Consider the following 12866-nt stretch of genomic DNA (forward strand, 5'->3'; position numbering starts at 1 on the left):
GTTCCCAAGGTATTTCCAGGCTCCCCGTGGGAGAGAGGAGCTTCTGACAAAAGGCTTCCAGTTATTAGACACTCAGGTCCTCCTCTGATGCCTTTTCAAAGCATGGAGGTGACTTTAGGCACTAAAAAGCTCTGCCAATAAAACCTACACGTTGGCTGGGCATAGTCTGAAAAGGCTTCAAGTATTTGACCAGCAATAGTCTGTGGTTGCTATCCGAGGACGAGTTTAGCAAAACACAGAGAAGACTCTCACCTGAAGGCTGAATGCCAAGTGTTTTGGCACAGCCATTCACAAAACAGATGAACTATACAAAGGTTTGGGGGTACAGGTGGAAAGGCTTGAACTCATAACATCATGAATCCAAGTACCACAATCTACATAGGTATATCCACACAGAGAAATCCAAACATGGCCTCTTCTGATGGTCTCTCCAAAGGCTACATACATGCGACCTCTAATGGCTGAATGCGTGGCGTCTTCATCGAACTGACTACACAACAGACTCCCACCATGGCAGGCGCCTGTCTTCAATGGGTTCGCTGGACCACAGATGGCTGACAAGGCTGGGAAGGAAGTCCGATTCATTGAAAGAACAAGACACACAACTCCAGTGACAATGACACGGGCGGTCTAGAATGTGGAATTTTTTATACCTTCTCAAAGATACATTCCAAATGAGTTTCCACTACAATACCTTTTCAAGAAACTTTATTCTAAAGGAAAAATTTTTTTAATCACAGATAGGAACAATCAAGATGACCCAACAACATAAGCATCTCCCCCCAACACCAAAGTGAAGTGTCTAATAATAAGTAATTAAAGGTTAAGTGTGTGGGTATTTTTAATATTGTGGTAAAGTAAGCACCATACATAATAAAATTATTGGGAGATTTCTGGACTAAATACTATAATGTGTTGCTGATAAGGAAGGACATACTGGTACATTTTGCAAATTTTTTAAAAATTGGTCACAATATGTTCAAATCTGTAGATAAGTTTATTAATAATAAGTACACATAGTGGTTTTTTTTTACTCTTTAAATAATGTACTTCCATTTTATAATTAGCTCAACCAGTAGATGATTGTCTAGTAGTCCATGGGCTCTAAATAATGTTTGGGAGGAGAGCGCTTTGTAAACCATAAAGTGCTATAAAAGGTGAGTTCTGGGCTTTTTGGCTGCATGGCAGAGTAGAAGGAGGGGTGGATGTAGGGTTAGAGCCTCTGAGTTTGCATCCCAGCTCTGGGGCTTACTGGACCACTTGGAACCTCAGCGTCCTCATCTGGTTGGAGCAGATGATCTCTAAGGTTTGTTGTTAGCTCCGAATGAATGATCCTGTGCACTGGGCTCCCTTCTCTTCTTTTCCCCCTTCATGTTACTGACCTAAGGTTTTCATCAACATCACCTGTATGTACACCAGTAATTAAAAGTGTCCCATGTTGAGCGAAAAAGGAAGATTCCCTGGAGAGGGGTGCGCGTGTGTGTGTGTATGGGGGGAAAGGGGGGACGCATATGTGATTCCATCTTTGAACCTTAAAGGATGGCCGTCACCCTGACATCGTGGAAAGAACACCGGATCTGATATGAGAAGTTTTGGATCAGCATCCGCGCTCTGTCTCGAATCAGCTGACCCTTGTGAATTTCAATTACGTCATCTGTGAAATGAGGGGCATGGATACTTGTCCTAGCTGCCTCCAGGGTTATTGTGAGGACCACAACGTGAGACAGTGTATGTGAAGGACTTTGTAAAGTGTGAGGGAATAAGTAAATGTAAAGTGTCAGTATATGTTTTTTAGCAATTTTATGCTAATTCTATGGGGAAACAGAGACTCAATAAGAGGCTTTGTGAGTGAATGGGAAAAAAGCTGCTTGGCAAATACTGTGGGGTGGCATTATTTTTTTCTGCTAAAAGCGGCCAAAATAAAATTTACTAGGAATTTCAGTCTATGCACAAGTTCTAGAAATGATTACAGAACATATAATCCAAGTGTAAACAAGTATTTTTCAAACTCTTTAAATAAGATCAAACTAAATCCCCATGGATTTTTATAAAACCTTCTCAGTTAAATATTTGTGAACTTAGACTTCCTCAGTCTTTCTTTTGTGAGACCGTTCACTGTGTGACACCGTAACTCCGCCAAGGAGAAACTGTAATTACTTCTCCTACCATCTATGACATCTGCATTATAAGGCAGAAGAGTGGCATAATTAAAGTGAAAAATAAAAGCAAACCTATGACTGATCTAGTCCTCATTTTAAAGCACTCAACAGGAATGATTTCAGCAATAAAGTTACATAGAACCTATTACTTAAATAAAGCTAACCAAGACGTGAGTCACCACGTGCTGAATTAGAGTGGAATGCCCTTCTTAGTCCACACTAGAACTACAACAGAGAGAGCCATCCCACTGCAATTTATTGATTCGCTCTATTTCATAGAAAAATGCTGCTCTTTTCCAATAATTAATCAGATTGGCCCAGGTATTCCCAATGGACATGAGCAATTCTTGGAAAAACAGGTAAAGCAAAACTACACCTTAAGTATGTGTTCTGGCCCCTATTTGCGGATGGGCAGCGTCGATAAGGCGGGGATAGATGTGCTACAGCCTCTTTTTGACCCCCTAAAGGATAAGCGTAAGCTTTTCAGTTGATTTCTTCAAAATACCCAAATCCTTCACTTACCCGTCTGTAAATCTTACTCATTTTTTTCCTGTTGCGTAAATGAACTAGACCCAGAGTCCTCTATTCAGCTGGAATAATTTTACATGGGGAAACATTTACAGCCCCAATAGGAAATCTGGACCCTCAGCAAACCTCGTGGACAAACACAATGCATTGCAGCAACACACTTCCAAATCTACTGTAACGCTGACGCCTCAAACAGCACTGTGATCATCACTAACCCAACTTTCCAATGAGGAAGAGAGTGGTTTTTCATACCATGTTGTGCCTAACAAACACAACTGAGTTCCTTTCTCTTGTTTGGTTCTACCTCTGACTTTTGAATAAAAAGAATCAATGACCCCAAATGACCTAACTGTTCTCCTCTGAGCCCCTAATCACCCTGTTCTATACTGACTGCCCACCAACAGTGGTGGAGTTGGAATCAAGTCATCAGCATCTCTGGGGAGCTCATGGGGCTTTATGGGGTGAAGTCCTCATCTCTGATATGGTATCTTTTGGGGGCTGGTCATTTGAAAATTCAAACTCAGCTGGTGTAGAGGTGGAAGTAATTAAAACTTTTTATACTCCAAAAGGGTATTTTTTTCTTTTAAATTAGGATTTTCATTGTAACCAAATTCATCAGAAAAGAGGCCAATCTCCTCCCCAACCCCAACTTTCCATTACAAGTCAAACACCAACCAAGTGCATTCCTGGGGTGTGTCTACCTACAAAATTACTCATATTTAACTCCCTCCATATTTTCTGATTTAATTAACTCCAGAAATGAAACTCATATCTGTTTCAATGTCAAATCATCCTTCATTCTCTCATATGAAAGGCAAATACCCTTCATTTTTATTTTCTATTCAAATTCAGTTTTTAAAAAAGTTAAGGCCATTTAATCCTATCAGTTACAACTTGAAATTAGCCCAGCCAAAGTGAGATCCCTGTATTGTATTAAAGGCCTTGAAAAGGAGTCACAAGCCGCCATCTTCTGGTTTTCTTCTATATGGTCTGAGAACAGTCAGCCGTTCCATATTTCACTAGTCTCCAACGTCACCATCTCGATCACCGATGAGCCACAGAAAATGAAAGCTCAGGGCTAATAAGGCTGTTCCGAGCAGATCTCCCAAAGCTGTAAGGTACGGGATGGAAAAGCTATCAGGATCCTTTCCTTTTCTCCAGAAGTGATGCACCATCCAGTCAGCAATCCACAGCAAGATGAACACCTGGAATGGGAAATCAAAGATCATTTCTAGCTGGTCCAGACAACTCCTAGTCCATTCAAAGTCTGCAAACAAGCCCAAACCCTGATTTCTGCCAGCTTTTGCACAGGAGCCTAAGACAGCTAACAGGAAAGAGCTGAGTATGTGCCACGTAAGAGGAAGGGGCTGAGGGCATGGCTGGGGAGCTCTCCTACTCAGGTCTAGGCCAGATAACCTCACTCTGAGATCCTGAGATTCAGTTCAGTTGAGGAAGCATTTATTAATTGCCCAATGTGTGCTGTTCTAGATGTTAAGGATACAAATGGATAACTGACATTCTCTCGTGAAATACTTCAAAGTAATGTAAAAAAATCACCTTGCCTTGTCTAACCCTTTAGACATTTTAAAAGCTCTTTCACAGGTATCACCTCATTTCTACCCTATCTCCTAACAACTTGAAGCAGTAGACAGAGCAGGTTTATTTCCAAGCAAGGAACTGATGATAAAAGTTTGCCCAAAGGCACAAAATCAGAAGGCCAGGCCAGCTCCCGGCCCTCCGGACCTCAGCCCGGGCTGCATCTGTCTAACACATTACATAGACTTAGTCAGGAAGGCCATGGGCTCTCTAACCAGCCCTGGGAACGATGCTTTATAACAACCACCTGTAATAACTATATAAAGTTCCAATAAAAGAGCACATATAAAGGGGAGAGGACATGTTCTCCTGTGGCCTGCCATGATTTATGGATTTAGAAGACGTGTTGGCCTGATCATCCAGCTCCACACTGCAGAGGCTGCCCAGCTTCCTTGAACAAGCCCAAGAACAGCAATGTACTTCTTCAACCATTCCCCAGGCAGGACCAGCAATACCCTGGAGACCAGTGTCTGTGCTCTGACTCTCTTTCCCTCTCAGGGAGCCTGGGCCACCTCTCCTTGCCTCCCTCTTTCCTCGCTGTATTTTGCCATTCCAGGGCTCTAACAGGGGCCTTCTGCCCCAGGGCTTTATTTTTCCCTTTTCTCTGAGCATGAGTCTTTAACACCCTTGTTTCCTCAACCCTAATGGCCAGCCTGATGTTCATAACAATGAAGGGTACCCCCTAGACCTTCTTTTCAATCTCCCCATTTGCTCACTCTCTGCATCCTCTGATGCCCCCAGACCTTCTGTCTGCCCAGATCTGGGTCTTCTAGCACTCCCCTAAGCCATAAAGCCTCCTGGCAACAAGGCACTGTGCCCATCCCAGACCTTTCTGTGATCAACTATGGCAGTGCTGTTCTCAGCTAAGCAGCCCCCCTCCTGCCCCGCCCCTCATTTTCTCCCTGAGCCTAACACCCCCAAAGTCTCCTTTGCTCCCACTTGGTCCCAGGTTGTACATTACAAATTCATGTTGTGCGACTTCATCCTGATCCTCGCTTCTTCATCTCTCACTGGCTCCCTAATTATACAATCTAGAGCTAATTCCTAACTTTCTCTCCTCTCTTTAAATTCTCCCCACCCCTCACTCTTAGGCAGATGTGAGCACGTGTTTCAGGAAGCAGTCTGAGACGATCTGGCAAGGGCTAGAGGGGTGACTCAGGCCCTTTCTTAATATCTTCAGAATTCTCTGCACGGTGTTTTGGGCCTTTTGCCTTCTATGCTTTTGCCTTCTATTTGTAGGTTCGCTATTTACATGTGCCTCTTCTCTCCTCTATCAGGCCAGAAGCTCGGAGAGGGAAGGCATCCATCTCTTTGTAGCATGGTTGGTATATTGCGTACTCCTGCGCACACTGTTTTGGGCCCAACCTGTGATGTCACTGGCATGGGGAATTCCCAGTGAATAAACTCTGACTACCAGTGCAGATCGGAGCCTTTTTTGCAGCTTAGGAGTCCTAAAGAATTGTCTGGGACCCTGAAGGATGCCAGGGGATGCCCTTCATTGTTACTAAACATCGGGCTGGTGCTGCAGTTGAGGGAACAAGGTTGTTAAAGGCTCGTGCTCAGAGCAGCTCAGAGAAAAGGGAAAAATAAAGCCCTGGGGCAGAAGTCAAACGGAAGGCCCGTGAGAGCCTTGGAACATCAAAATACAGCTACTGGTAGGAAAGAGGGCATCAAGGAGGGGTGGCCCATGTCATAGGGCCCAGCTATGGCAGAGGAAGGGCTTCAGGCCAGGTCTTCCTGCTTCGGAGGCCAATCCTATCCCAACATCCATGGGCTCCTCCGAGGGCTTGGCATTTAATAAAAGGCAGCTGGATTTGCTGACTTCACACTCCTCCTATGGCCACTCTGCAATTTCTCTCATAAGTAATTTCATATCTCATAATCCTACTCTTAGCTGCTGCTCATTTGGATTACTGCAGTAAGCTCCCAACTAGTGTGTCTGGACTCTAGTTTCTCTCTGCTCCAACTCATCCTGCGCACTGCCTCCAGATTTGTCTTTCTAAGATCATTGCCCCCATGCTTAAAGCCCCAAATCCTTAGCCTGCCCTTTGGGGGCCCCTCACAATATAACCCAGAGCCCTCATCCCAGCCGATTCTCTCCCACTCTCCTACACAAGCCATCGCTTTCCGTATACAGCACTGAATGCCCATCTCATCACCTCTGCCGGCTTCCTGCTCTTCCTGGAATGCCCCGGCATCCTCTCCATTTATCAAAGCCCACTTCAAGACTTACCTCCGTTCATCCCCAAGTCATCAGTGATTGCTTTATCCACCTACTCCCAACTCCTATGACACTAGTCTATACCAATCTGTGTGGTTTGGGGCATACTCTAATAAATGCTCACTGAATTATAGGTTTAATATTTATTATCTTGAAAGTACATGGATAGTAAGAACTAATATAAGTCGGCCATAGCTCTTAGGCTTACAACGATAAATCTGTTTTCAAATATTTCTCTTAGAAGAAATAAATAAGACAAAAATTAAATGTTGTGATGAAGGGAGCCCTGGACTAAGCGACAGAAGACCTGAATTTCTGATCTTGCCATTTGATTAAGTAGCCCTGGGATCTTGGGTAATTCATTTATCCTCTGAGGATCTCGGGTTTCTTCATATATAAAAAGAAGAGATTCCTGGTGAGAGGCTGGAGTAGAGGTCCATTAAAGCCTCTATTCCAGACCTGAAATTCTATGGAATTTGTACTGAAAAAAGCACATCTAAATCAAACCAAGGTTGGATTGTAATTTTTTCAAGTTAATAAATATTCCCTGTTTGTTCTTTATGAAATATGCATAACTTCTTTAAGTAAATACATCTTCTGAAAAGGCAACTCTGTAGTCTTGGCTAATTTAATTTCCATGCTCCAGGTATGTTGCTTGGAATTCAAACAAATAATACGGTAAAAGAGTGTGTGTTTGCTTTGGAAGATAGAGATTCAGCAGCAGCTTCTTCCATGAATTAACACAGGCCAGCACTTCCATGCATGAAGAGTCCTTTAAAAGACTCCAGGGCTCATGTCCGGACAAACAACATATCCATGCTGTGGTACGGAAGGTTACTTTTGGAGATCTTGTCTTATAAATACGGCACAGAAAGGCTTTTGGAATAACAACTTGGGTATTTTTCCTACATACTAAGTATAAAACTATATTACCCCCAACTTACATGACAACAACAGAAAACAAACCAACAAAAGCACCCTGATTTGATGTCAGGACAAAAGATGAGCTCATGCACAATTTCCCAATTCCAAATATCTGTTAGGGAGAACCTCAGCTCCTAACAGCCAAGTTCCCATCCCTCTCACCCTTTGATATTTATAGCATACACTTTCTCAAATAACAACTGGGGTAACTCACTTGAAACAAAGCAGGAATAAGTATGTCCTTAGTCTAAATTGAAGGGTTCTTAAACGCTACATCTCGGCAGCTGCAAGTGCTTATTCTTTTGGTCAGAGCAATGCCTAGAATATGGCAAATCAAAGACGTGGGAGCCTCTCTTAGGGGCACAGGCAGCACTGAGAAAGACAGAGGGGGACTTAACCAGCTGCTGGTTTAAAAAAAGGAAGGAAAAAACCCTCACAGATATGTGTATACACTCACCCAATAACTCTCCAAAGGCTTCCCTTTTATAACTTTTGACCCTATTAAGAGAAACCCTTGATGTTTACTTTTGAGTTGTAGGGAGAGGCACCATGGGATCTGCCCTGGCTCTGCCCTCCTAGTAAGAACCCTGTTTCTGCTCCCTTTTCACAGTCTGGGAACCCCCTAGGGACAGGCTTACACTACAACAAGCATCCACCAGGCCAGCATGTTTTCCCTCCTCACCCCCGTCTGGTTCTGTGCCCTGCTACCTCTTACAAGAAATGTTTCCCGATATTCCAGCTGTCCCCTCTCCCAAGTGCTTTGTATTTCTTCTTTAGATATTTTATTGGCTTCTTTGCACTCACTCTGTCCCCTAATAAAATAGTGGGGGAACTTGAGGACAGCAGAAGATGTCAGAACATTGATTGAACAACTAATCACAGTTTCAGAAGACTGAGAAGGAAGTATGTTTTCTTCCTCTCATCAGAGAAGTGGCAGATTGAGGTGTGTGGAGTGAGGTACCCATTATCAGAGGTGGTCAGTGCGCTGAGTTCTTTTGTACGACAAGGGAAATTTTTACATAATCTCTTATGGCATAATAGTATTGTATTATATTCATGTGACATAATTTGTTCAGGTATTCACCAAATAATGGGCACCCAATTCTTCACCCCCACAAAAAGAGCTGCTAAAAATATTTTTGTACATACGAGTCCTTTTCCTCTTTCTCTGATCTCTGAGAACAGGCCTTCTAATGTCATTGCTCAATCAAAGGCTATGCACACTTTAGTGACTTCTGTGGCCCAGTTCCAAATTGCTGGGTGTTGGATGTCACTGGGAAGTGACAAAGATGTGAAAAATGAACATGAAAATGTAAGGCCCTTAAAAGCAGTGACTGCTTCATGTTTGTGTCCCCAGGGCCTAGCACGATGCCTGACATATAGTAAGTGCTTAATAAATGCTTCATGAAATGACTTTAATTATCAAGAACAAAGCATCCTTGCATTCATGGTTCAACTTCCTCCTCTCCTCGCTGTTCTTCCTCCTCCCTCCCTCTGAGAGGCCATTCCTCACAAACTCAAACCTTCCTCTCCGTGCTTAGTGTGAGGAACAGTTAACCTCTTTTCCTGATGAGGACCATGAGATTTAGAGCTGGACGAGCTTTACTGATTTAATCCAGCCTTCTCCTTTAACAGAAAGAAAAAAAAAACAAACCGGGCTCCAAAAGGATGAAATGCTCACATTCACGTAGCTTAGGATTCAAACCCAAACCCTCGGACTGAACACGACACCAAATAAAGGCATCTCCATGTACGTAAGAGTGAGAAAAGAGGACTGAACTTGAAACTGAGGGGCTCTATCAGGTATAGCTCACTTTTCTTTAGAAATGTACAATGAATTCAAGGTAACTTTCAAAGTAGTCCTGCTTCTCTAGGATTCTTTTTAGACATCCACCTCTTCTCCTCCGTACATTAGAAAAGCTTCATGGCTCTTTCTTCTTCCTTCCTTCTTTTTCCTTTTCTTCTTCCCTCCTTTTTTCTTCCCTTCCCTTCTCTTTATTCCTTCTTTTTTTTGGCTACTCTATCCCTACCCCAGCCCCTCTCCCTCCCATCTACCTAATTTGGAACAAGAAAGAAAGAGAGACAGAGAGACAGAGAGAGAGAGAGAGAGAGAGAGAGAGAGAGAGAGAGAGAGAGAGCGCCCTGGAAGCATATATGGATGGTTAAGCAAAACAGTGGCCATGTCTGAAAATGTCTGTCTCATTCTGAATCTTGAGTCCATCTCTTCTCTGTTGGGAGGTGGGCAGCACATTTTCTTATTGGTGGTCTGGAATCCTGGTTGGCCACTGCACTGATCTGAGTTCTTAAGTCTTTCAAAATTGTTCGTCTTTACAGTGGTATTGTAAACTTATAAGTCGTTCTCCTGGTTCTGCTCACTTCATTCTGTATTAGTTCATAGAAATCTTCTTGGGTTTCTCTGAAACCATCCCTTTCATAATTTCTTATGGCACAACAGTATTGCATTATATTCATATAACATAATTTGTTCAGGTACTCGCCAAATAATGGACACCCCATTCTCTCCCCCCCACACACACAGACAAAAAGAGCTGCTAAAAATATTTTTATACACATGAGCCCTTTTCCTCTTTCTCTGATCTCTGAGAATAGGCCTTCTAATGTCATTGCTGGATCAAAGACTATGCACACTTTAGTGACTCCTGGGGCCCAGTTCCAAACTGCTGGGTCATTTCACAGCCACAACAGTCCATTGGTAGGCCTGATTTCCCTCAGTCCCTTCAACTGTCATTTTCCTTTTTTGTTATCTTTGCCAATCTGTTAGAGTTATTTTAATTTTCATCTCTCTTATTATTAGTGACTTGGAGCATGCTTTATGTGGTTGCTGATAGCTTAGATTTCTTCCTTTGAAAGCTGGCTATTCATATCCTTTGACCATTTATCTATTAAAGAGTGTCTCCAAGGGCTCTTTTCAGCACCCCATGAGTCATCCCTCCCCAAACAGCAAAATTCTCAAAGAGAATATGGAGATATTGGATACTTCTAGGAAAATGTAAATGAAGTCACCTGAAAAACCTTTACAAGTAACAGAATAAGGACCTTATAGAAGCAAAGATGGCCTAAAGTCCTCAGATATACCAAAAAATTCATAGCAGCACTTTTTGTGGTACCAGCAAAAAAAAATGGAAGCAAAGTCGATCCCACCAGCTAAAGAATGATTAAAGATGTTGGGAAGAAGAATGTAATGGAACATTACTCTGTCTTATGAAGGCATATAATGAATTCAAAGAATAATCAAAGGGCACAAATAACCTTACATAAAGTACAGTAAGCAGGACCAAAAAATATATTCAACAACAACGTAAATGAAAAGAACAATAAAAGACAGAACCCCAAAACTATGTAGTTATCATGAGCTCATCTGGCCCTCGAGACGATACAGTTCCCTTCTGTCATCACAGAGGCAGGTGAACTGGGGTCTGGAACACAGATGATCCTACTTGGTGGAAAGGCTGATTAATTCTTCTAAATGGCCCTTTCTGCCCTCTTTCTTTAATTCTTTGCTATAAAGGATGGCTTTTGGGGGACTCAGGGAAATAAAATGGGAAATTAATGTGACACGAAAAATAGGTTATGAAAAATAGTTTTTTAAAGAAAGGATCAGAAACAGAGCTCTGAATACCTGCTTGGTATGGGAATGTAAAACCAAACTTGGAAAAAGATAAATCACATTTTAAAAATTAAAATTATCTTTATGAAAACTGTGTGACCCTGGGTAAGTTATTTATCTATAACTATACTTATACCTAACTACACAGTGACACGTGAATTACCTGGGACGAGCAAATATTTCGATACGGGGCAAATTGTCATCTGTGTGTATCCTACTGACATGGAATGTCTGACCAGATTGAGCTGGTTTCTCCACTGGTAATTCATTCTCTGTCAGCTGAGTGCTAGATTTCATGCCATACCTGTGCGTTTCACTTTACAGTCTTTTGTTGTATGTCTAATTCATGATTTGAAAACAAATGGATATTACTTCAAGGAAAGGTACAAAAGTGGTAGCTCTTAAAAAGTACACTTCAGTAACTATTAGAGATATTGCAGTGGCTCTTGGCATGAGGAAGTCATGCTCCCAGCATCCTTCAAGCCAACAGGAAAACAAGATGGGTCACAATGGAGCACAAAACAGCGTGTTGTCATACATAAGAAGGAAAGACCTTCAGAGGCACCTGGAAGCTGGAGGGTAGTTATTAATACATTCTACAGTGGGGGGTCAGCTTCTCAAAACTGGAAAAATGGCAAGGAGGCTAGTAAAAGTAAAAACCTGCTTGTTATGGATAAGAGAGTATAAAGAGCAGAGGCCAAAGATTAGAAAAGGGACTTTTTTACTGATGAAATTCATTATTTCATTCAAGACTCTATCAAGACCACGGTCTGAAATCTAAGTGAACACGTAAGAAGGAAGCTTCTTCATCAGACTGTAAAGCAGCCGCCGCCCCAGCCCCCAAGAAAGTTTTACTGTTGATGGGTCTTATCCCAAAAGATACAATGATAAATTCTGAAGAAAAGAAAGAACAGAAGCAGAATTAGTCAGGAATCACAGAAATTCCCAAACAGAGAAAGAATACAACATGACTTTGCGCCATGCCACAAGTCAAGAGAGATGTATCAAAAAAATGGGGATAAACATGAGAAGCAGTCTGCTTTAAATATCACTGAAACCTGATATTCTAGAATGGGGTGGGGCTGTCCAACCTTAGGTTATCTTAGGGCCGCATTAAAATAAAAGAATTATTCGAGGGCAGCACCCAGAATAAAAAATACAGTACACTAATAGAAAGTTGGGGAATATGCGTCATCAATATGACAGGCGAAGGCGCGAGAAAGCAAACACGAAACAACAAAGCAACAACACAACAGTACAAAGGTAGGTGCATACTGACTAGTCTGCATCGCACAGATGGAATGCATCCCACAGATTGAGTGAAAATTCCATGCGATATGTTCCGTCCGTAATACTGCTTAAAAACACCAAAGAAAATTAACATCAATGAGATTATTTATTAGTGATAGAATTAAAAAATCTAATATGTATTCCACGCAAATTATTTTATATTTTTGCTCATGAAAATTAAAACCCACAGGTAGGCCGCATAAAATCGCGCTGCAGACCCCATGCAGCCCGTGGGCCATATTTTGGACAGCCCTGTTCCAGAAATTAGACTAGACTTTTTAAAATGTACTGTTTCTTCATATCCAAGATGATAAAAGTGTGGTCTATGATGGAGAATTAAAGAAAAGGTATCAGAATCCAGATGTCAAATCATGTAAAACAAGTGACAGGCGAAATGAGGGCATACTGTAGACAGGAAGTTGTTGGGTTTATTCTTGTTAATAAATGCACTTCTTTCACATGGTCCCAAGTAATTCCCATACCACTCTAGGGTGCAGAATAGGGGCTAGTCCATATTTGT

The 12866-nt window shown here is 42.1% G+C and overlaps 1 protein-coding gene across 5 annotated transcripts in view; it reads right to left on the reverse strand.

Moving 5' to 3' along the window:
- Positions 1–691: 691 nt before the first annotated feature.
- Positions 692–12866, reverse strand: part of SLC41A2 (solute carrier family 41 member 2) — a 131565-nt gene continuing 119390 nt past the window's right edge. For 3 of the 5 annotated variants that reach the window (XM_036758834.1, XM_036758833.1, XM_036758830.1), the window contains one exon: positions 692–3892. In XM_036758834.1, the coding sequence (XP_036614729.1) occupies positions 3707–3892 (186 nt within the window). In that variant the 3' untranslated portion in view covers positions 692–3706. The remainder of the gene's footprint in view (positions 3893–12866) is intronic. The other 2 variants (XM_036758832.1, XM_036758831.1) reach the window with 1 other exon arrangement.

This window comes from Trichosurus vulpecula, chromosome 5 (assembly GCF_011100635.1).
Source record: "Trichosurus vulpecula isolate mTriVul1 chromosome 5, mTriVul1.pri, whole genome shotgun sequence".
Lineage (NCBI taxonomy): Eukaryota > Metazoa > Chordata > Mammalia > Diprotodontia > Phalangeridae > Trichosurus > Trichosurus vulpecula.